The sequence below is a fragment of the Pristiophorus japonicus genome, chromosome 1 (genome assembly GCF_044704955.1).
Source record: "Pristiophorus japonicus isolate sPriJap1 chromosome 1, sPriJap1.hap1, whole genome shotgun sequence".
In the NCBI taxonomy this organism is placed as follows: Eukaryota; Metazoa; Chordata; class Chondrichthyes; family Pristiophoridae; genus Pristiophorus; species Pristiophorus japonicus.
In genome coordinates, this window is record NC_091977.1 from 48,450,373 (window position 1) to 48,473,664 (window position 23,292).

Below are 23,292 nucleotides of genomic sequence, written 5' to 3' on the forward strand. Positions count from 1 at the left end.
GCATTGAAATAGGCCTATCAATGGCTGCCGTGGATGTGGAGGAGTTCAGAGAGAGAAAAGAAAGGTAGGTGTGCTTGTACCTCGGGCACACCTGCTGGGCCATGTCTGCCTGAGAAGACCCACGTTTATTGTTTTCACTTTGTGGGGGATGCTGTGACGAGGGTTATGGAGCGTTACCTGCAGATAATATTTTGCACAGTCAGGACAGAGTCATCTTGGAGCATGGATAAACCAATGTCCCAAGTTTGGAGACAGTTGTGGAAAGGGAGTTAACCCAGGAGCCATTCGAGAGGCAGAGTATCGACGAACAAATTGCTGCAGGTCCTGTAGTGGAAATGGGGGTGCTGAGAAGGGGTGGAGAGTTGACCATGAGCCAGCAAAGAACGATTTGGGCCCAGTAAAGGTGCATAGTGGCTCTCTGGTATTAACGGTGCACATCAGTGGATCTGGAAAACCAGCATAGGAGCGAGGAGCAATGGTGGTGGAATCCAAGGACCAAGAGTCATGAAGTCCAGGGAGCCAGGGGAGGGAGAGGGGTGAGTCCATGGGATCAGTTTAGATAAGGGAGCAGGTCTGAGGAACAACTAATGGGGAGGTGAGAAGTACGCAGGATCGGGAGCAGCACTCTGAGATTGGCGAGCCAGTCCGGACCAGTCCAGTGAAGGGTGACCGAGGACTTCTGAAGGATATGTTTTTTCCAATTAATTGCTGCACAATATAATTGTAATCAAACTGGTAAGTTATAATTAAATTTGAACCTATGGGGAAAAATTATTAAGTCTTCCATTAGTGTCTCGGTCAAAAGATGCTGCAGATCCAACTATAATGCTACAAAGCTAGTCACTGAAATGTGCATGTTGGAAAAATCTCCAGACACAACACAATTACAATAATTTGTCGTGCCTTTTACCTATTGTTCAATGAATTACTGTAGTCTATTTAAAATGCATTGTGTATAACATTTGCATGTTGTTGGATCACTAGATGGTGCCAGAGTACAGCTGTGATGTGCATTAACTATTTAGAATGGGACACTTTATTTAAAAAAAAAGCCTTCCTATTGATTATTGTCAAAATATTTACTGTCTGTTTTTAAAACAAAACACACAGTAAGTCGGTGCTTGGGCTTTTGTGGACATGGCCTCGACAGATGTTGCAGTCAGTACTGGACAGATCCAAACTGGAGCAGAATTGAGGTGCACAGAGAATGGGGGAGGACTTGAAGTTCAGGTGGGAAATGGTACAGCAGATCTTACATAGAAACATAGAAAATAAGTGCAGGAGTAGGCCATTCGGCCCTTTGAGCCTGCACCACCATTCAATAAGATCATGGCTGATCATTCACCTCAGTACCCCTTTCCTGCCTTCTCTCCATACCCCTTGATCCCGTTAGCTATAAGGGCCATATCTAACTCCCTCTTGAATATATCTAACGAACTGGCATCAACCACTCTCTGCGGCAGAGAATTCCAGAGGTTAACAACTCTGAGTGGAGAAGTTTCTCCTCATCTCGGTCCTAAATGGCCTACCCCTTATCCTTAAACTGTGACCCCTGGTTCTGGACTTCCCCAACATCAGGAACATTCTTCCTGCATCTAACCTGTCCAGTCCCGTCAGAATTGTATATGTTTCTATGAGATCCCCTCTCATTCTTCTAAACTCCAGTGAATACAGGCCCAGTCGATCCAGTCTCTCCTCATATGTCAGTCCTACCATCCTGGGAATCAGTCTGGTGAACCTTCGCTGCACTCCCTCAATAGCAAGGACCTCATGCCAACTTTCAATGACTGATGAACCATGACACCCAGGCCTCGTTGCACCTCCCCTTTTCCTAAAAATCTGCCACCATTCAGATAATATTCTGCCTTCATGTTTTTGCCACCAAAGTGGATAATCTCACATTTATCCACATTATACTGCATCTGCCATGCATTTGCCCACTCACTTAACCTATCCAAATCACCCTGCAGCCTCTCAGCAGCCTCCTCACAGCTCACACCGCCACCCAGCTTAGTGTCATCTGCAAACCTGGAGATATTGCACTCAATTCCTTCATCTAACTCATTGATGTGTATTGTAAATAGCTGGGCTCCCAGCACTGAGCCCTGCGGCACCCCACTAGTCACTGCCTGCCATTCTGAAAAGGACCCGTTTATCCCAACTCTCTGCTTCATGTCTGCCAACCAGTTCTCTATCCATATTAATGCATTACCCCCAATACCATGTGCTTTAATTTTGCACACTAATCTCTTGTGTGGGAACTTGCCAAATGCCTTTTGAAAGTCAAATACACCACATCTACTGGCTCTCCCTTGTCCACTCTACTAGTTACATCCTCAAAAAAGATAGAAGATTTGTCAAGCATGATTTCATAAATCCATGCTGACTTAGACCAATCCTGTCACTGCTTTCCAAATGCGCTGTTATTTCATCTTTAATAATTGATTCCAACATTTCTGAAGCTCGAGCAGGCATGGAATAGAATGGATCCTACTGAAAACTGAAGCAAAATATTGCGCATGGTGGATATCTGAAATAAAAACTACAAAGGCTGGAAATACTCAGCGGGTCAGGCAGCATCTGAACCGTTGCCTCTCTCTCCATAGATGCTGGCTGATTTGCTGAATGTTTCCAGCATTTTCTGTTTTTATTGCTTGGATTTATGTAGCGCCTTTCACAACCAACAGTCGCCTCAAAGCGCTTTACAGCCAATTAAGTACTTCTAGAGTGTAGTCACTGTTGCAATAAAACTGGCAGGTTGCGTTTGAAGTGGTAGTCATACTGGAAGACCAGCTGACCTCATAATTTCAGACCCTGAAGCATCTCCACTTTCTTTCTCTCATTCCTTTCTCTCCCTCTTTCATCTGCCCCTTTTCTCTCATTACAAGTATAGCTATAACAAACTTTTTGAAAATTTTTGACTCTGCCTCATTTACCTTGAATGTTTTAGTAAAGGAAAGTTGGATTCTACTGAGCAAAATTCTTTTGGTGACGATGATTGCTGAGATTTTTTTGTGGGAAGTACATTAAAACTGGAAAGAATAGTAGTCTTAGCAATGCTTGAGAAAATAGCTCTTCTGTTGAGTGTACTCTATTTAGATTGAATAGTTCTCAATAATAATTTGAATAATAATTACCTAGCTCAATGTGATTTAAAGGACAATAAATTTGAGCATCTGTTCAGAATTAATTGCTGCCTTAAAGCAGTGCATGTGTAAATGTGTTTATTTACCCAAATGACCGAGACCTCTTGACAGGCAAACCTTTAAAAATTCATTTTCTCAAACTTCTGTTCATGATCATAAAATGTTAGTACCCAATTAAATTGTGAGTGACACATAACCATATCAAGGGAGGCGACATGTAATTTTTTTCACCAGGTTAAATAAACAATCAAAATGCATAAAGGTTTGAATCTAATTTAAGTTTTTTATAAGCTACAGTCTATACCTTATTAACAAGAAATTCAGCTTGAACAAAAAATGTGCCACGGCATTGGCATCATCCAAAATTGGTGTGTGGAGGGGGAGGGGAGGCAAGGCAAGGCAGAGAGCAAGTTCTGTCCGAGATAGACTTTCTCTTTCAAGATAAAATAAGTTTCATGCGTATTCTTCGGGAGAAGAAAGGTTCTTGTTTTTCATTTCAAAGGCAGCTTCATGGAGATCCCTGTATTGGATCGTCTAACCTGGAATTCTTATCTGATGGTTTATTCTCCAGAACTGTCACTTTCGACGAGTCTGGGTTGGCATTCTATTAGTTCCTGGATGCTCATCTTGACAGTCAAATACAGCACAAGAACTGGGAACCCAGATCAAAACAAAGCTTTTAAGTTGTGCTTGCTTGCCAAGATTGACAATTAAAAGTGGAAAGGATGCCACTGGCTGCTTTCCCCAGTAACAGGTGGCCATCAGCTAAGTAATCGATCCGGTATCCATGGGATTGCTATGGGATGGCAACAAATGGAGAATATCTTCCCTTGAGGATAAGCCATATCAGATCATTTTTAAAACATTTTCTGTGGGGAGTAATTTTTATTAAAAATTCTCCTCCCCCCTGCCACCAATTGCAACTCAACAATTATTGGGCCCAATGTTCAATTCTAATCACTGGTGTAACATTCTCATGATTTCTCTCCTCTCTCCTCCTGATAAGCCAAGTGGAGTCTTTACTACTCCATTATTTTTAAGCATCTATGTTTTGCCCTCAAGCCTAGGTGATTACTTTAACATTTAAGTAGGTCATTTCTCAAAGTGACGAGAGTTGACAGCAAATCAATATTTTTTCATGGTACATTTAGAGATGTTGTTGTGATAATCCTGCTCTCAAAGTTCATTAAATTCTGAAATTCACCTTCATTTTCTGGCAGCTCTTGCCCTTCGCTGCTTTTCATGTCTGTTGCCACTGCGAGGCAAGGCAACAAAAGTGTGAGATACACTAAAGTGCTCAGCCTTCATTCCAGTGAAGTTTAGTGATTACATTTAGCCAGTGTTATTTTTTTCGTTTAAGGTTAAATTGTTCCCTTTAAAGCTGCCTAAGACCACAATTTTGAATTTTAGTCAGATGTAGATGAGTTAGGAAGGCAGGAAGAATCCCTGACTATTCAGGTAATTTTTAAAATACTTCAGACTAAAATCAAGACCAATGAGATTATTCAGTTTCCAAATAGCCATCCTGTGGGTGCCTCAGGGTGCCAGTGTCACAATACTGTGCTTCTTTTGAATACTGCCTCCGCAAGATCCTGCAAATCCACTGGGAGGATAGACACACCAACGTCGGTGTTCTCACTCAGGTCAACATCCCCAGCATCGAAGCACTGACCACACTCGACCAGCTCCGTTGGGCGGGCCACATCATCCGCATGCCCGACACGAGACTCCCAAAGCAAGCGCTCTACTCTGAACTCCTACATGGCAAGCGATCCCCAGATGGGCAGAAGAAACGTTTCAAGGAAATCCTCAAAGCCTCCTTGATAAAGTGCAACCTCCCCACCGGCACCTGGAAATTCCTGGCCAAAGACCGCCCTAAGTGGAGGAAGAGCATCCGGGAGGTGGTTGAGCACCTCGAGTCTTGTCGCCGAGAGCATGCAGAAATCAAGCGCAGGCAGCGGAAGGAGCATGTGGCAAACCAGATTCCCCACCCACCCCCTTCCCTCAACCACTGTCTGTCCCACCTGTGAGAGACTGTAATTCCTGTATTGGACTGTACAGTCACCTGAGAACTCACTTTTAGAGTGGAAGCAAGTCTTCCACAGGGAGTCAGGATAAATGGTTCATTCTCAGGTTGGCAATCAGTAACCAGTGGGGTGCCGCAGGGCTCAGTGCTGGGACCCCAACTATTTACAATCTATATTCATGACTTGGAGGAAGGGACTGAGTGTAACGTAGCCAAATTTGCCGACGATACAAAGATGGGAGGAAAAGCAATGTGTGAGAAGGACACACAAAATCTGTAAAAGGACATAAACAGGCTAGCTGAGTGGGTAAAAATTTGGCAGATGGAGTATAATGTTGGAAAGTGTGAGGTCATTCACTTTGGCAGAAAAAAAATCAAAGAGCAAGTTATTATTTAAATGCAGAAAGATTGCAAAGTGCTGCAGCACAGCGGGACCTGGGTGTACTTGTGCATGAAACATAAAAGGTTAGTATGCAGGTACAGCAAGTGATCAGGAAGGCCAATGGAATCGTGGCCTTTATTGCAAAGGGGATGGAGTACAAAATCAGGGAAGTCTTGCGACAGTTGTACGGGGTATTGGTGAGGCCACACATGGAATACGGCATACAGTTTTGGTTTCCATATTTACGAAAGGATATACTTGCTTTGGAGGCAGTTCAGAGAAGGTTCACTAGGTTGATTCTGGAGATGAGGGGGTTGATTTATGAGGAAAGGTTGAGTAGGTTGGGCCTCTACTCATTGGAATTCAGAAGAATGAGAGGTGATCTTATAGAAACGTATAAGATTATGAGGGGACTTGACAAGGTGGATGCAGAGAGGATGTTTCCACTGATGGGGGAGACTAGAACTAGGGGGCATGATCTTAGAATAAGGGGCTGCCCATTTAAAACTGAGTTGAGGAGAAATTTCTTCTGAGGGTTGTGGATCTGTGGAGTTCGCTGCCTCAGAGAGCGTTGGAAGCTGGGACATTGAATAAATTTAAGACAGAGATACATAGTTTCTTGAACGATAAGGGAATAAGGGGTTATGGGAAGCGGACAGGGAAGTGGACCTGAGTCCATGATCAGATCAGTCATGATCGTATTAAATGGCGGAGCAGGCTCGAGGGACCGTATGGCCTTCTGCTCCTATTTCTTATGTTCTTATGTTCCTCGATTTTGAGGGACTGCCTATGATAATGATGTTACAATACTGTGCTTCTTTTGAATTTCTATGGGTCTTTTCTGGGATCATTGTAGAGGTTGAGCTGGTATAATGGCACACCTTCATTGCCAGCCAGATTCTCATAGAAATCATAGAATGGTTACCGCATGGAAGAAGGCCATTCAGCCCATTCAGTCCGTGCCGACTTTCAGCTAGTCCCACTCCCCTGCCCTTTCCCTGTAGCCCTGCAAGTTTTTTTTTCCCTTCAGATACTTATGCAACTCCCTTTTGAAAGGTAAGATTGAGTCTCCCTCCACCATCCTTTCAGGCAGTGCATTCCAGAACCTAACCACTCGCTGCGTTCTTTTGCCATTCACCTTAGATCTGTGTCCTCTGGTTCTCAACCCTTCTGCGCAGGCGGGATCTATTCCAGACAGCGATTTCCCAGAGTTTCATTACCAAATGACATTTGAAGTGGAAGGGGGGCAGGAAAACCTACTTTACAGCTTAGCTGAAAAGTAAGCTTGGGCTGCTGATTCTTCTAGAGGTTACATGGAGATGTGTTCATCATGGTCTAGGATTTGGTCTGTCAGTTGATGGAGCTGGGGAAGGTGGGCCTGCGAAAGATACCTCTTGGGTTCAGCAGTGTCAGTTGCTCCTGTAGGTGGTCTGGACACCTACCTTTCATGGGAGTTGACTCACGCTCTGCTTATGTACTTGTATGATGGTGTAGCCTAGAGACAGAACAATGGCATTCCCTTATAATCTGGGCTGAATAATCCTATCTTTTGCATGTGTTGCGTATGCAATAACTGTTAGATTGAGTACGATTTAACTCCAAGAGCTATAACCTTGGCTCTGCTTTATTAAGGCCCAAAGTGACAAATATATAAAATGGCTGGCCTTTTATACTTGGGCTGCACACACGTGCATGCAGCCCAATGGCCTCCAGCAGTGACGCCATCTAGTGGCTAGTGGTTCCAAAAGTACATACATGACAATACCCCCCTCTGAGATACTAACACAGTCTTTTACAAATTGAGACGGTCTGGTGTTTTACACTCCCGGGTTGACCGTCTCAGTTCAACTCCAGCCTTGGGTGAGTGTTCAGAGTCTGTTGTGACTGGTGGCTGGGTGGCTGACCTGGTGGGAGTGGCAATGGCCATGTCAGGGATTGAAAGTCCATTTTCATTGAACATGTCAGTGAATTAAAGTCCCGATTCATTGATGACCACTGAGTCCTCTGATGACAGGGGGTAGGTTGGTTGTCGTCAATTGTCTCTTCCTCCGACTGTTCTGGTTCATCTGTGTGCCGCAGCTTTGTCTGATCCATATGTTTCCTGCATGTTTGCCCATTTTTGAGCTTGACAATAAATACTCTGTTGCCCTACTTGGCCATGACAGTACCAGCGATCCATTTGGGACCCTGACCATAATTCAGAACATATACAGGATCATTTACAGAAATATTGCGTGACACAACTGCACGACTGTGATACCCTTGCTGACTTCGTCTTCTATATTCAGCATGATTATTCAAGTCAGGGTGTACAAGAAGTAGCTTGGTCTGAAGACCTCTCCATCATTAGTTCAGCAGGCGAGACCCCGGTAAGCATGTGTGGTCTGGTCCTGTAACTAAGCAGTATGCATGACAGGTGGGTCTGCAGTGATCCTTGCGTTACTCGCTTCATACTCTGCTTTATGATTTGGACAGCACGCTCTGCTTGCCCATTGGATGCAGGTTTGAACGATCTGACCTCACATGTTTGATCCCATTGAGTTTCATGAACTCGTGAAACACCTGACTGGTGAAGCACGATCCGTTGCTGCTAACAACGATGTCAGGCAGACCATGTGTCGCAAATGTGACACTGAGATTCTCAATGGTAGCTGTAGATGTGCTGGATGACATGATTATACACTCTATCTACTTCAAATATGCATCCACCACAACTAAAAACGTCTTCCCCAGGAAGGGACCTGCAAAGTCTATGTGGATCCTGGACCATGGCTTGGACGGCCACGACCACATACTCAGCGGCGATTCCGCTGATGCTTTGCTGAGCTGCATGCAAGTGCTGCACTGGTACACACATGATTTCAGCTCAGAGTCAATTCCCGGCCACCATACATGAGACCTGGCGATGGCTTTCATCATTAAAATTCTGGGATGTGTGCTATGTAGCTCACGAACAAATTTCTCTCCCTTTCTTGGGCATAACAACACGATTGCCCCACAGTATACAATCCAACTGAATAGACAGTTCGTCTTTGCGACGAATGTAAGGTTTGGTCTCCTCGCACATTTGCTTGGGTATGGCAGACCAATCACCTTTGAGAATGCAACTCTTCACCACTGATAAAATCGGGTACTGGCTGGTCCAGGTCTTAACTTGTTATGCCGTGACACGGGTTCCTTCACTCTCAAAAGCATCCATAACTAACAATAGGTCCGCCAGTTGTGGCATTTCCATTTCCGGTGTGGGCAACGTCAGGCGGCTCAAAGCATTGGCACAATTCTCGGTGCCAGGTCTATGGCGAATGACATAATCATAAGCGGACAATGTCAGCGCCCGCCTCTGGATGCGGGATGAAGCATTTGTACTGATACCTTTGTTTTCAGAGAACAGTGAAATGAGCAGCTTGTGATCTGTCTCCAGTTCAAACTGAAGACCAAACAGGAACTGATGCATCTTTTTAACCCCAAACACGCAGGCTAGTGCTTATTTCTCTACCATGCTAGAGGCTCTTTCTGCTTTAGACAAACCGTTTGAAGCATACGCGACTGGTTGAAGTTTACCCAACTCATTAGCTTGTTGCAGTACGCAACCAATTCCATATGACGAAGCATCACAGACCAATACTAAATATTGCTTTGGTGAGGCCTCATCTGGAATATTGTGTTCAGTTTTGGTCTCCTCATCTGAGAAACGACATTCTTGCTATTGAGGGAGTGCAGCAAAGGTTCACCAGACTGATTCCCGGGATGGCAGGACTGACCTATGAGGAGAGATTGGATCGACTGGGCCTGTATTCACTGGAGGCTAGAAGAATGAGAGGGGATCTCATAGCAACATATAAAATTCTGATGGGACTGGACAGGTTAGATGCAGGAAGAAAGTTCCCGATGTTGGGGAAGTCCAGAATTAGGGAACACAGTCGAAGGATAAGGAGTAAGCCATTTAGGGCCGAGATGAGGAGAAATTTCTTCACTTAGAGTTGTTAACCTGTGGAATTCCCTGCCGCAGAGAGTTGTTGATACCAGTTCGTTGGATATATTCAAGAGGGATTTAGATATGGCCCTTACAGCTAAAGGGATCAAGGGGTATGGAGAGAAAGTAGGAAAGGGGTACTGAGGTGAATGATCAGCCATGATCTTATTGAATGGTGGTGCAGGCTCGAAGGGCCGAATGGCCATACTCCTGCACCTATTTTCTATGTATTTATGTATCTATGTTTACGTGGGTCATAATGTACCAGCAGCTTGTTCGAGCAAAGCAGATTAGTAGATTTCTCAAAAGATTTGTCTTGAGATGCACGCCACACCCAGTTGTCTTAGCATGTGCAGTGGCTCTAATAAGGTGCTAAATTTAGGTAGGAAGTTACCGAAGTAGTTGAGTAGACCCAGGAACGAACGCAGCTCCATCACATTCTGCAACTTGGGTGCATTCTTGATGGCCTTGGTTTTCGCGTCCATGGGCCTGATGCCGTCAGCAGAAATGTTCCTCCCCAGGAATTCGATCTCTGGTGCCATGAAGACACACTTTGAGCGTTTCAGTCTGAGTCCCACTTTGTCCAGACGATGTAGAACCTCTTCCAGGTTGTTCAGATGTTCCTCGGAGTCACGACTTGTGATCAGGATGTCATCTCGGAACACGACGGTTCTGGGAACAGACTTCAGTAGACTCTTCATGTTCTTCTGAAATATTGCTGCAACCGAGCGAATTCCAAAAGTGCACCTGTGATAAATAAACAGTCCTTTATGCGTGTTAATGCACGTAAGTCTCTTCGTCTCAACCAGCTCCTGTGTCAGGTAGGCCGACGTCAAGTCCAATTTGGTGAACGACTTCCCCCACCCCCGGCTAGAGTTGCAAACAAGTCACCAGCCTTCGGTAACGAGTACTGATCCTGTTCCGAAATCCTGTTGATCGTAGCCTTGTAGTCTCCACAGATTCTGACTGTGCCATCACTTTTCAGCACAGGAACAATGGGGCTAGCCCATTCATTAAATTCAACCGGTGATATGATCCCTTCACGCAGGAGTCTGTCCAGTTCGATTTCGACCTTCTCCCTCATCATATACGGAACTGCCTGAGCTTTATGATGGATGGGTCTTGCATCCGAGTCCACGTGGATCTGCACCTTGGCTCCCGTGAAGTTGCCGATGCCTAGTTCGAACAGCGAGGGGAGCTTGCTCAGTACTTAGGCACATGTATCTTTCTCTGACGACAACGTCTTGATGTCGTTCCAATCGCATCTGATTTTTTCAAGCCAGTTCCTGCCGAACAGCGTTGGGCCATTGCCTGGGACAATCAATAGCGGTAACTCGTGAACCGCACCGTCATACGACACTTGAATTGTGGCACTGCCAATTATCGTTATGAGTTCTTTGGTGTACATGCGCAACTTGGCATTGACTGGACTCAGCCTGGGCCTTACAGCCTTAGTATCCCACAGCTTGTCGAATGCCCTCTGGTTCATTATTGATTGACTCGCCCCCGTGTCCAGTTCTATCGGTACCGGCACCCCAGCAACTTTCACACTGATCTTTATCAGTTTGCTCTTAGTTAGGAATGAGTACAGTCCGTACACTTTCTCCTCTGGTATTTCGGATTGCATATCTGGATCCGCGCTAGTCTGACCATCATCCTCCACGTGTCGCAGCACGCTTGGTCATCTACGGACACTTGCGCTGGAGATGTCCCACTCTCAGACAGCCTTTGGAACTATATTGCTTAAATCGACACTGCTGGTGATTTCCCCCACAACGCCAACATGGAGAATTCGGATGCATTCCCGCTGGCGGACTTTGGGCAGCCACAGGTTTCGCGTACGCAGTCGGGTAGGCCCTGCCATGTTCCGCTCTGCCTAATGCCAAATCAATCATATTTACAGTACTTGCCGAGTTTCGATTTTTCACTGATATCTGCTTTAGACTTCTATCCGTCGTCATGCATGACTGAGCGATCATGATGGCCCTGTTCAAGTCCAACGCCTCCACCGCCAGTAATTTACGCAGGATCACCTCGTGGTTGATGCCAATTACAAAGACGTCCCAACATAGAAACATAGAAAATAGGTGCAGGAGTAGGTCATTCGGCCCTTCGCGCCCGCACCGCCATTCAACAAGATCATGGCTGATCACCCACCCCAGCAGCAACCCCCCACGCCCCCTCCACACCCCCCGACCCCCCCCAGCCGCAAGGACCACATCCAACTCCCTCCCGAACACATCCAATGAACTGGCATCAACAACTCTCCACAGCAGGGAACCCCACAGGCCAACAACTCCCCGAGTGAAGAAGTCTCTCACCATCCCAGCCCCAAACAGCCCACCCCCCATCCCAAGACCGTTACCCCCCCCCCCCCCCCACCGGCTCCGGACCCACCCAACACCGGGAACACTCCCCCCCCGAACCCAAATCGCCCCGTCCCATCAGAATCCTTCCCAAATACCGAACACCCCCGGATGTTGAGCCCCCGCGACGCCAACCACACCACATCCACCAAGCGCCATCTGCACAGTCAACCCGTCCACCCCACTCTGAACACTCCCCGCACCGAGGCACAGAGCCCCCAGGCCCGCCCCTCCAACACACTTCGCCCCTCCAGACCTTCGCTGCAATGTGGCCCCTCCCGTCCCCCGCCCTGGGTTTCTCCGCCTCCACCTCCACCACTCTCCCCTCCATCCCCTGCCCCCGTCTCCCCTCAGCTTCCCTCTGCCTCCCTGCACAGGCTCCCATCTTGGTGGCGGTAACCTTCTGGGGCAGGGAATTTTAGCCCCCAGCGTGGAAGTCCTGCTCTCGCTGCAGAATTGGCCTTACCACCCCTCAATGGAAGCGGAGTGCAATTTCCCACACTCCACTTCCTTTTGGGGGCAGTTACCGGGGCACGACTGGATGCTCCTGTGACACTTTGAACTGGTGCTCTCCACTTTCTGTCCTGTGACAGTTGGAACTGGTGCTCTCCACTCTCTCTCCTGTGACAGTTTGAACTGGTGCTCTCCACTCTCTGTCCTGTGACAGTTGGAACTGGTGCTCTCCACTCTCCCGTCCTGTGACAGTTGGAACTGGTGCTCTCCACTCTCCCGTCCTGTGACAGCTTGAACTGGTGCTCTCCACTCTCCCGTCCTGTGACAGTTGGAACTGGTGCTCTCCACTCTCCCATCCTGTGACAGTTGGAACTGGTGCTCTCCACTCTCTCTCCTGTGACAGTGGGAACTGGTGCTCTCCACTCTCCCGTCCTGTGACAGTTGGAACTGGTGCTCTCCACTCTCTCTCCTGTGACAGTGGGAACTGGTGCTCTCCACTCTCCCATCCTGTGACAGTTGGAACTGGTGCTCTCCACTCTCTCTCCTGTGACAGTGGGAACTGGTGCTCTCCACTCTCCCGTCCTGTGACAGTTGGAACTGGTGCTCTCCACTCTCTCTCCTGTGACAGTGGGAACTGGTGCTCTCCACTCTCCCATCCTGTGACAGTTGGAACTGGTGCTCTCCACACTCTGTCCTGTGACAGTTGGAACTGGTGCTCTCCACTCTCCCGTCCTGTGACAGTTGGAATGGTGCTCTCCACTCTCCCATCCTGTGACAGTTGGAACTGGTGCTCTCCACTCTCCCGTCCTGTGACAGTTGGAACTGGTGCTCTCCACTCTCCCATCCTGTGACAGTTTGAACTGGTGCTCTCCACTCTCCCATCCTGTGACAGTTGGAACTGGTGCTCTCCACTCTCCCGTCCTGTGACAGCTTGAACTGGTGCTCTCCACTCTCTCTCCTGTGACAGTTGGAACTGGTGCTCTCCACTCTCCCATCCTGTGACAGTTGGAACTGGTGCTCTCCACTCTCTCTCCTGTGACAGTGGGAACTGGTGCTCTCCACTCTCCCGTCCTGTGACAGTGGGAACTGGTGCTCTCCACTCTCTCTCCTGTGACAGTTGGAACTGGTGCTCTCCACACTCTGTCCTGTGACAGTTGGAACTGGTGCTCTCCACTCTCTGTCCTGTGACAGTTGGAACTGGTGCTCTCCACTCTCCCGTCCTGTGACAGTTTGAACTGGTGCTCTCCACTCTCCCGTCCTGTGACAGTTTGAACTGGTGCTCTCCACTCTCCCGTCCTGTGACAGTTGGAACTGGTGCTCTCCACTCTCCCGTCCTGTGACAGTTGGAACTGGTGCTCTCCACTCTCTGTCCTGTGATAGTTGGAACTGGTGCTCTCCACTCTCTGTCCTGTGACAGTGGGAACTGGTGCTCTCCACTCTCTGTCCTGTGACAGTGGGAACTGGTGCTCTCCACTCTCTGTCCTGTGACAGTTGGAACTGGTGCTCTCCACACTCTGTCCTGTGACAGTTTGAACTGGTGCTCTCCACTCTCCCGTCCTGTGACAGTTTGAACTGGTGCTCTCCACTCTCCCGTCCTGTGACAGTTGGAACTGGTGCTCTCCACTCTCCCGTCCTGTGACAGTTGGAACTGGTGCTCTCCACTCTCTGTCCTGTGATAGTTGGAACTGGTGCTCTCCACTCTCTGTCCTGTGACAGTGGGAACTGGTGCTCTCCACTCTCTGTCCTGTGACAGTGGGAACTGGTGCTCTCCACTCTCTGTCCTGTGACAGTTGGAACTGGTGCTCTCCACTCTCCCATCCTGTGACAGTTTGAACTGGTGCTCTCCACTCTCCCATCCTGTGACAGTTGGAACTGGTGCTCTCCACTCTCCCGTCCTGTGACAGCTTGAACTGGTGCTCTCCACTCTCCCGTCCTGTGACAGCTTGAACTGGTGCTCTCCACTCTCCCGTCCTGTGACAGTTGGAACTGGTGCTCTCCACTCTCCCGTCCTGTGACAGCTTGAACTGGTGCTCTCCACTCTCTCTCCTGTGACAGTTGGAACTGGTGCTCTCCACTCTCCCATCCTGTGACAGTTGGAACTGGTGCTCTCCACTCTCTCTCCTGTGACAGTGGGAACTGGTGCTCTCCACTCTCCCGTCCTGTGACAGTGGGAACTGGTGCTCTCCACTCTCTCTCCTGTGACAGTTGGAACTGGTGCTCTCCACACTCTGTCCTGTGACAGTTGGAACTGGTGCTCTCCACTCTCTGTCCTGTGACAGTTGGAACTGGTGCTCTCCACTCTCCCGTCCTGTGACAGTTTGAACTGGTGCTCTCCACTCTCCCGTCCTGTGACAGTTTGAACTGGTGCTCTCCACTCTCCCGTCCTGTGACAGTTGGAACTGGTGCTCTCCACTCTCCCGTCCTGTGACAGTTGGAACTGGTGCTCTCCACTCTCTGTCCTGTGATAGTTGGAACTGGTGCTCTCCACTCTCTGTCCTGTGACAGTGGGAACTGGTGCTCTCCACTCTCTGTCCTGTGACAGTGGGAACTGGTGCTCTCCACTCTCTGTCCTGTGACAGTTGGAACTGGTGCTCTCCACACTCTGTCCTGTGACAGTTGGAACTGGTGCTCTCCACTCTCTGTCCTGTGACAGTGGGAACTGGTGCTCTCCACTCTCCCGTCCTGTGACAGTTGGAATGGTGCTCTCCACTCTCCCGTCCTGTGACAGTTGGAACTGGTGCTCTCCACTCTCCCATCCTGTGACAGTTTGAACTGGTGCTCTCCACTCTCCCATCCTGTGACAGTTGGAACTGGTGCTCTCCACTCTCCCGTCCTGTGACAGCTTGAACTGGTGCTCTCCACTCTCCCGTCCTGTGACAGTTGGAACTGGTGCTCTCCACTCTCTCTCCTGTGACAGTTGGAACTGGTGCTCTCCACTCTCCCATCCTGTGACAGTTGGAACTGGTGCTCTCCACTCTCTCTCCTGTGACAGTGGGAACTGGTGCTCTCCACTCTCCCGTCCTGTGACAGTTGGAACTGGTGCTCTCCACTCTCTGTCCTGTGACAGTTGGAACTGGTGCTCTCCACTCTCTGTCCTGTGACAGTTGGAACTGGTGCTCTCCACTCTCTGTCCTGTGACAGTTTGAACTGGTGCTCTCCACTCTCTGTCCTGTGACAGTTGGAACTGGTGCTCTCCACTCTCTGTCCTGTGACAGTTGGAACTGGTGCTCTCCACTCTCTGTCCTGTGACAGTGGGAACTGGTGCTCTCCACTCTCTGTCCTGTGACAGTTGGAACTGGTGCTCTCCACTCTCCCGTCCTGTGACAGTTTGAACTGGTGCTCTCCACTCTCCCGTCCTGTGACAGTTTGAACTGGTGCTCTCCACTCTCCCGTCCTGTGACAGTTTGAACTGGTGCTCTCCACTCTCCCATCCTGTGACAGTTTGAACTGGTGCTCTCCACTCTCTGTCCTGTGACAGTGGGAACTGGTGCTCTCCACTCTCCCGTCCTGTGACAGTTGGAACTGGTGCTCTCCACTCTCTGTCCTGCGACACTTGGAACCGGTGCTCTCCATTCTCTGTCCTGTGACAGTTTGAACTGGTGCTCTCCACTCTCCCGTCCTGTGACAGTTGGAACTGGTGCTCTCCACTCTCCCGTCCTGTGACAGCTTGAACTGGTGCTCTCCACTCTCCCGTCCTGTGACAGTTTGAACTGGTGCTCTCCACTCTCCCGTCCTGTGACAGTGGGAACTGGTGCTCTCCACTCTCCAGTCCTGTGACAGTGGGAACTGGTGCTCTCCACTCTCCCGTCCTGTGACAGTGGGAACTGGTGCTCTCCACTCTCCTACGACAGTTGGTCCGCAGCATGTCTGCCAACACAGCCCCAAACTTATACGGTCCCGCTAGACGTCTCAGGTCGGCAGTAAATTCCGCCACATTCTGGCCCTCTGAGCGAACATGTGTGTAAAATCTGTATCTCTAGATGATGATGCCTTCGTCTGACTTAAGGTGGTCCTGTACCAGTGTGCACAATTCTTCATACGTCTTCTCTGTTGGACTCACAGGCGGGAGTAGATTCTTTTATCAGACCATAAATTTTTGGACCGCAAACCGTGAGGAACACCTCCTGGCGCCGATCTGCGTCCTGACCTCCTCCATTTTGTTGGCCACGAAGAACAGGCTCAAACGGCTCACAAAGTCTGCCCAATCTTCTCCTTCCACAAATTGCTCCAACAATCCAATTGAGCTCATTTTTGCATGTAAAGGTTCTTGTTGCCTCGTCGCCAAATGTTGTGTATGTAATAAATATTAGACTGAGTACTGTTTAACTCCAAGAGGTATGACCTTGGCTTTGCTTTATTAAGGCCCAAAGTGACTAATATACAAAATGGCTGGCCTTTTATACTTGGTCTGCACACATGCGCGTGCAGCCCAATGGCCTCCAACAGTGATGCCATCTAGTGGCTAGTAATCCCAAAAGTACATACATGACAGCATGAATGTTGCTTTAACCTCTCTGAAGATGAACTGAGTTACCACTGGGTGAAACGAGGCTTGCTGCTAATTGTTCAGCTGCTTTATTTCACAGTAAGTTGAACCCGCATTGCAACAGTGGTCATCAGATTTACTGAGTGCAACTTACATTGTGCAACAATTCATAAGAAGAAACATTACCCCAAGTTTGTAAGTTGTCTTACTTTGACTTATACTAAAGGTCTTCCAACTTTTCAATGAGCACTCCTGATTTTCTGAGCTTGCCTCAGTGAAGGCCCTCGCTTTTTTTAAACAAAAGGTGACTGCCGATATGTGAGTCTTTGTTCAAACCCCCTCCCCCATCCCCACAAGAAGTTGGGTGTTTAGTTCCTGATCTTTGCCTCTGTATGGTCAGAAGAGCTGCTAATTAAACTTTATTACCGTACTCTTCCCTTTCAAACATGCTTCACCTAAAGCTCAACAGGAAGCGACATAGCATCGCCCTATAGTGTGTCTGTTTGTTAGGGGCCCTTATGATGGGATTACAACTCCCCTGTGGTTCTTGATGGTCTTAGATTTTGGACCCTGGCAGCGATTGTAACTTCACTGAGAGGGGAGAAGCTGCTGTGGCTTTCCTACTGGGAGAACGACAGCGAGAATGATACTTATTCTGTATGTAACTGTTATTAAACCCGGTTTAAAAACGGAAACCCTTGTTCCGCCTTAGCTCCAAGACTTGGACTTGAGGAGTAAATGAATGAATTTCCTCGACACAGCGTATAAAATAATGCCTGCCAATCATTCCCAGTCTCCCATACTCTGCTCATCCTCTGTAATGCTGGCTGCTGCACCGAGATTGGCTGAAGAAATGCCTACTAAACTGTATCTACTTCTATAAATAGGGCAGTTTCACGAGTCAACAGAAACACAAATATTAGATTTATCTGTCAAATCTGACAGCCCATTCATACTGAACAAGGTTTTAGAGATAAGCTTCTTTACTGCACAATCCCCTTTATAGATTAGTGTTAAAAAGCAATCACGACACATGCCTACAATAATTCTGTTTAGTCTGCTGTCCATAAACCTTAATGCCCTCTGAGCTCTTTAATTAAGGACATGTCTGAGTTTTGATTTTATGACTTGTAAAATCCCTAATTGTGGGCAAATGGTTAATCTTGGTGATTAAAGTGGGAGGTTGGGAGAAACTAGTTGAGTTGCAGGGTAGGATAAAAGCAAGTTAATCTAAAAGAAATGGGGAGAAGAAATCCATATTAGTAAGCTTGTGAAAGAAGGCAATAGATAGAGAGTGCAATCGATATCACAAAGAGAAGGACAAACAAGGATGATTGAGCAATTGGAATTTCTTCTCCCGACAGCTTTCTGTGTATGGTGTCAATCACAGGAAGGAGATTGTGCATTGATATGAAAGGTGAGACTTTGCATGATGGATGCAACTTTAGTAGAAGTGTGAACACGACATTTACATGGTACTACTTTAGGTTGATCACATGATTGGGAAATGACATTGCTGCTATCACTGCAATGACCACATAAATGTCAAGGTAAAAGGTTTAGGAAAATAAACCTTCCAAAATAAAACAAATCAAAACTTTTCTTCTCTTGCTAGCTTTCTGAGACTCCTCTCTTATCCTACCTATCTGTGTCCTTCCCTTGTTCTGTCTCTGTCTATTCTGGCCTGATGTTTCCTCCACATTTGGAATGCCACGTAATGGGATGCAAAAAAATTACGAGGCTTAAAATATCGTGGAATTTTGGGCGTAAGTGAGTTAAGCATGCAACTGCAATGCACCCAAGTCTTTCCAATTGTTTTAAGTCCGTCCATTAAATCTTCTGTCCGAGCGAATCTCTGCCCAGAAAACTGGCCACACGCTCCCGACTCACAAATGCCATGACCTCCAATTGCGCTTGTTCGGAGGGGCTCTGAACTTTCAGGTCGTTTAATTGGACTTTTTTTGTGCGTTTTAAATAAAAAATCTTTACTGAGACCTGCTCTCTGTTTCTTTTAATGCATTTTGATGGCATAAGTATAAGACACATTAAAAATTGTAAAGCTTCTCCGCTTGCAGCTTCTGAAAAAATTATGTGCTTGAATGATGGTTAAATGAGTTGAAATTTTAAATGTTATGACTCGAAGTATACTGGTGTGGGCTCTGAGTTTCCTTGGGCTCTGATTGTTTCCGCTGGCTTAAGCCCATTTTGAGTTTGGCCGGTCCTAACGCGATTGGGCGGATGCAAGGGCGTTTTCCAACCTCGGCAAAATGGGCGCAGCTGCAGGCGCAAGTTGGGTTGTGCCCACATAGGAATCTCCAGACCTTTGTGTGTTTTTCTGCATTTCTTTCCTTATCTTTCTATTTCTCTTCACTTTTTAAAAGAACGTTTCTGTCTTCCTCCCTTGTGCACCTTAGCTCATTGCCAGCTGGTTCCCATACAGCATGAAATGGTGGTTGAGGCAGTAACATCTGCCACCTGCACTGGGACACGGTCCCAATAATCAACAAGAGTTTTTCATATTATGGAAATATTTTCCCTTCCTCATTACTGACTGATCTTTTGCCACTGGCATCCGAGCTCAGCAGGTGCCAGCAGAAACCACCCCGAGCATTCTGCTTCAGCTCTTTATTGCCCAGGGTAAATCTCTGCTTGCTTGTAGTGCACAGTATTAAATATAAAGCGATGCAAATAATTAGTTGCTTTTGTTCAGTCTGGGAAGAGTATCCCTTGTTTTCGCAAAGTTTTACTTTTCCTTTTTATTTGTGATCCTGTTCTAGTTTCTCTGATTTATTTTCCACCTTTTTTGCTCCATTTCACTTGATGCAAACGGGTGTCTCCATCATTATGTTTGTTACCTTTTTAAACCGAGCTCACCTTTCACTGCTGCTGTGTTTCAAACCGCATTTAAAAATGTTGCATTTGGGTTTATTCAGTCATTTGCCTGTAGCCTTGAGGGCGAGATTCAGAGGGAGCATATAATATTCATCCGGTGCGGTTAAATCCCAATTTTGTCAACAACACCACATCTAACAAACATGGCGGGTGTGTTTTATTTATTTTTTAAATGGTATAAATATTATTTCACATCAGCTTGCCTGTAAAACCTTGTATCGCACTGTCTCTGGATTGATGTATTTTATGGGCTGTACTGGTTAAAGGAATAACTGGCAGGATGCCAGGGTGGTGTAACAGCGTTCAGTAAAGTAACAAGCCAAATTTATAAAGCTATAAAAGTTTAGGAAGAATTCATTAGAGACCTGTGATAAATCATGTGCCTTTACATGCTACCATGCCATGCTTGCTGACCTACATCCCGGTTAAGCAACACCTCGATTTCAAAATTCTCATCCTTGTTTACTAATTCCTCCATGACTTCGCCCCTCCCTATCTCTGTAATCTCTTTCAGCCTCACGTCCCTACGAGATGTGTGCGCTCCTCAAATTCTGCCCTCTTGAGCATCCATGATTATAACTGCTCAACGATCGGTGGTCGTGCCTTCAGCTGCTTGGGCCCTAAACTCTGGAACTCCCTCCCTAAACCTCTCGGCCTCTCTACCTCTCCTCCTTTAAGATGCTCCTTAAAACCTACCTCTTTGGCCATCTGCTGTAATTTCTTCTCGTATGGCTCGTTGTCAGATTTATCTGTTTTGTCTTATTTCACTACTGTGAAGCGCCTTGGGATGTTTTGCTATGTTAAAGGCGCTATATAAATAAATGTTGTTGTTGTATCTCTTTCTGTGGAATATCTTGGTAAGCACACGAAAAAGATAAACTGCTTATCGGTGATTGTGGTGAATTGCTGATCTCAGTATCGAGAAGTTATTGAGTAGAGCACAGGCTCCACTTCAAAGGAGCATACAGCCATGCTGGGCCATTCTTGTACAATTTTTATTGGGGAGGGGATTAACCCTCCTTGAAGGATGGTATGTGCTATGAGGAGACTACAGAGAAAGAATCAAGTTCAAACTTTTAAAAAGCCAGTTGTTACTAATGCTTGCACTGCCCTAGTCCCCTCTACATCTCTATGATGAGCTGTGATGCTGCCATTCATTCATTAAACCATTGGTTACCGGAATGAAAGTAAACCTGCAGCCAGCAGAGGGAACACTCACTCCTTCACGCAGGAACAGCTGTTGTAGTGTTGCTGGCGTTACTTCTGGAATTCACGACCCGCTTAGCTTTTTGACGATCTAGCTGTCCGAATGGAGAGGAAATAGCTGTGTTTTGTGGGCTAGGAGAGCAGAGGTGTCGTGCCTTGTGCATTACATTGCATCAGGATTGAGGGACATAATGGGAGTTTTAAACGTCAAATCATCAGTGATTACCAATCTATGTCAACACCTCGAAATCCAGCCACTTTTCTGTACTATCTACTGTCCAATTTAATTGTTGGCTTTATCAGGAAAATGTGGACCACTTGTGAATCTATCACTGTAATACTGAGCTCGAAACAAGTGAATCAATCCATTGCTTCTTCTAAATTTTAATCTTTGTAAATAAATTGAAAAACTATGCATGCTATGTTGGTTCAGTTGGCCCTATACACGTTCACCATGTTTGGGCATAAGGCCTAATGCTTTTTTTTTTAAAAGGGGTGTTCAGTTTGAATACTATCAGAAATAAAACTCTGCTGGAACCTGTTTCCAAACACAGCATCAACTCTAATAATGTGATGGGGCTTTTAGCATAAAAGGAATGGATGCGTCTATTCTGCAGAATGTGCGTACTTGAAGCATAAAGTGTAGAATATAGCTAAAGAATACTGCATAAGGAGGCACAGAAAATATTTTCATCAAAAACATAGTCTTATCTGTGTGCAAATTTGGACTTGGGTATACAGATAAGGGTTTTGGCAGCATACTACTTTCTACTATGTACTTGGTAAATGCAATCTGGGAGAAAAAGCAGCAGTAAAACATTTCAAAGTTTGAATACAACTTCTTGTGCATTGGACAGTTTCCTGTCTGAAATTTTAGGAATAGTATATTACATACAGGACAAGGCAGTTAGACTATATAAGTAAGTATATTGATATACGGCCACAGATAATAGTGTTTTGCTGTAAGACCAAGACCAACTTATTCTTCAGTCCTTGTTAATTGTCTGGCTACAAAATACAGACTTAATCTTTTTAATAACCAAAATGTTTATGCACCAGTACTCTTTGAAATCAATGGTGAGGCTTAATTTTAATAAGCGGCAAGTGTTAATAAATCTTGTCATTCCAGCTGAATATTTCAGGAATATTCACCTAAAAAGAAAAAGCTTGATTTTTGTTGTTTTGCCACTAGTCCTTCACATTTAGTAACACACAAATTCATCTGTGTTTAAGCTCAAAATATGTGGTGAACTGGAATTCTCAATATTCATCATGTGGTTTCATGAATCCAATGATCATAACAAAGGCAAGAAGAAAAGAAGGGGGAATGCACATGACTACATCTGTGCTTTCTGATGTGGAATCCTGCAAATATCTTTTTATAAAGGACAGCTGCATCCAGCATTCTTACCTGCTTGTGGATAACATTGTATTTCACTAATGCAGTGTAACATAATAAGGAAGATGCTTGACCCATTTATGTAGTAAAACCAAAAATTCACAGATGTATGTTTACGGAAATGAGTCTGGTTTCAGCATTTTGTGTAAACACTGTCTTGGACTGGATCAGTGCCGTTCACTGTCTAAGCTAGCTTTTGTATGCTTTCCAAGGTTTACGTTTTTTTTTAAGTCACTAGAAAGCTGAATGCTAGACGGAGCTTTGCTGTACTGCTAACCAGCTGCGTCCCAGTTTCTCGCCGTCAAATCCAGCTGCTGTCTTTGCAGAGGTGTCACCACTGATTTACCCTCGTGTTTGACCTTAAAGCTTGTTTTGAGCGCATTTATCAACGGTGATGGGGAAAGAGAAAGCTAGTGGGTTAACGTGGATTCTATATCTTTCAAAATTATTTGAAGTGAGGTTGACAACGATAGAAGCATCTTTGTTTTCTAGCTAGCGCGTGTGTGTGTGTGTGTGTGTGTGTGTGTGTGTGTGTGAGCGTGAGCGAGCAGTGTCGGAGCCCACTTGCTGCTATGCACAGCAGCATTCATGATCTCCTGAAGTTACTGGAGTGAATAACTAGAAACAGTCAGCTGACTTTCATTCTCCAATCGGGATTGCTGTGATGTAAGTGTTTAGCAGCTGCGAGGATCAGAATTAGCATGGTGAGGTCTGTGGCACTGCAGCATGGCCATACAGTGGAAGAAATGAGAAAAAACGAAGGGTAACATGGATGAGTCCAGCATTCTCCGGCGTCGAGGGCTTCAGGTAAGCAGCAGCGCTTTACTCTTGAGATGAGACAGCATTTGCACTGTCAGAATTAATAATCTCTTTCGTTGCATTCCTTTAGGCTGTTTAAGGAAAATGTTGTAATGTACAAACATTTGTATCTTAATTTGGTATGTATGGTACTGGAAAAGGTGG

At 46.4% G+C, this 23,292-nt stretch overlaps 1 protein-coding gene across 6 annotated transcripts in view; it reads left to right on the plus strand.

Moving 5' to 3' along the window:
• mast4 (microtubule associated serine/threonine kinase family member 4) overlaps positions 1–23,292 on the plus strand; it is a 532,941-nt gene that overhangs the window by 162,172 nt on the left and 347,477 nt on the right. For 2 of the 6 annotated variants that reach the window (XM_070879517.1, XM_070879543.1), the window contains exon 1: positions 23,057–23,136. The exons of the other annotated variants lie outside the window; for them this stretch is intronic. In XM_070879517.1, coding sequence (XP_070735618.1) covers positions 23,098–23,136 — 39 coding nt within the window. In that variant the 5' untranslated portion in view covers positions 23,057–23,097. Of the gene's footprint in view, positions 1–23,056; positions 23,137–23,292 lie in introns of those variants that run through there. 6 annotated transcript variants of the gene reach the window in all.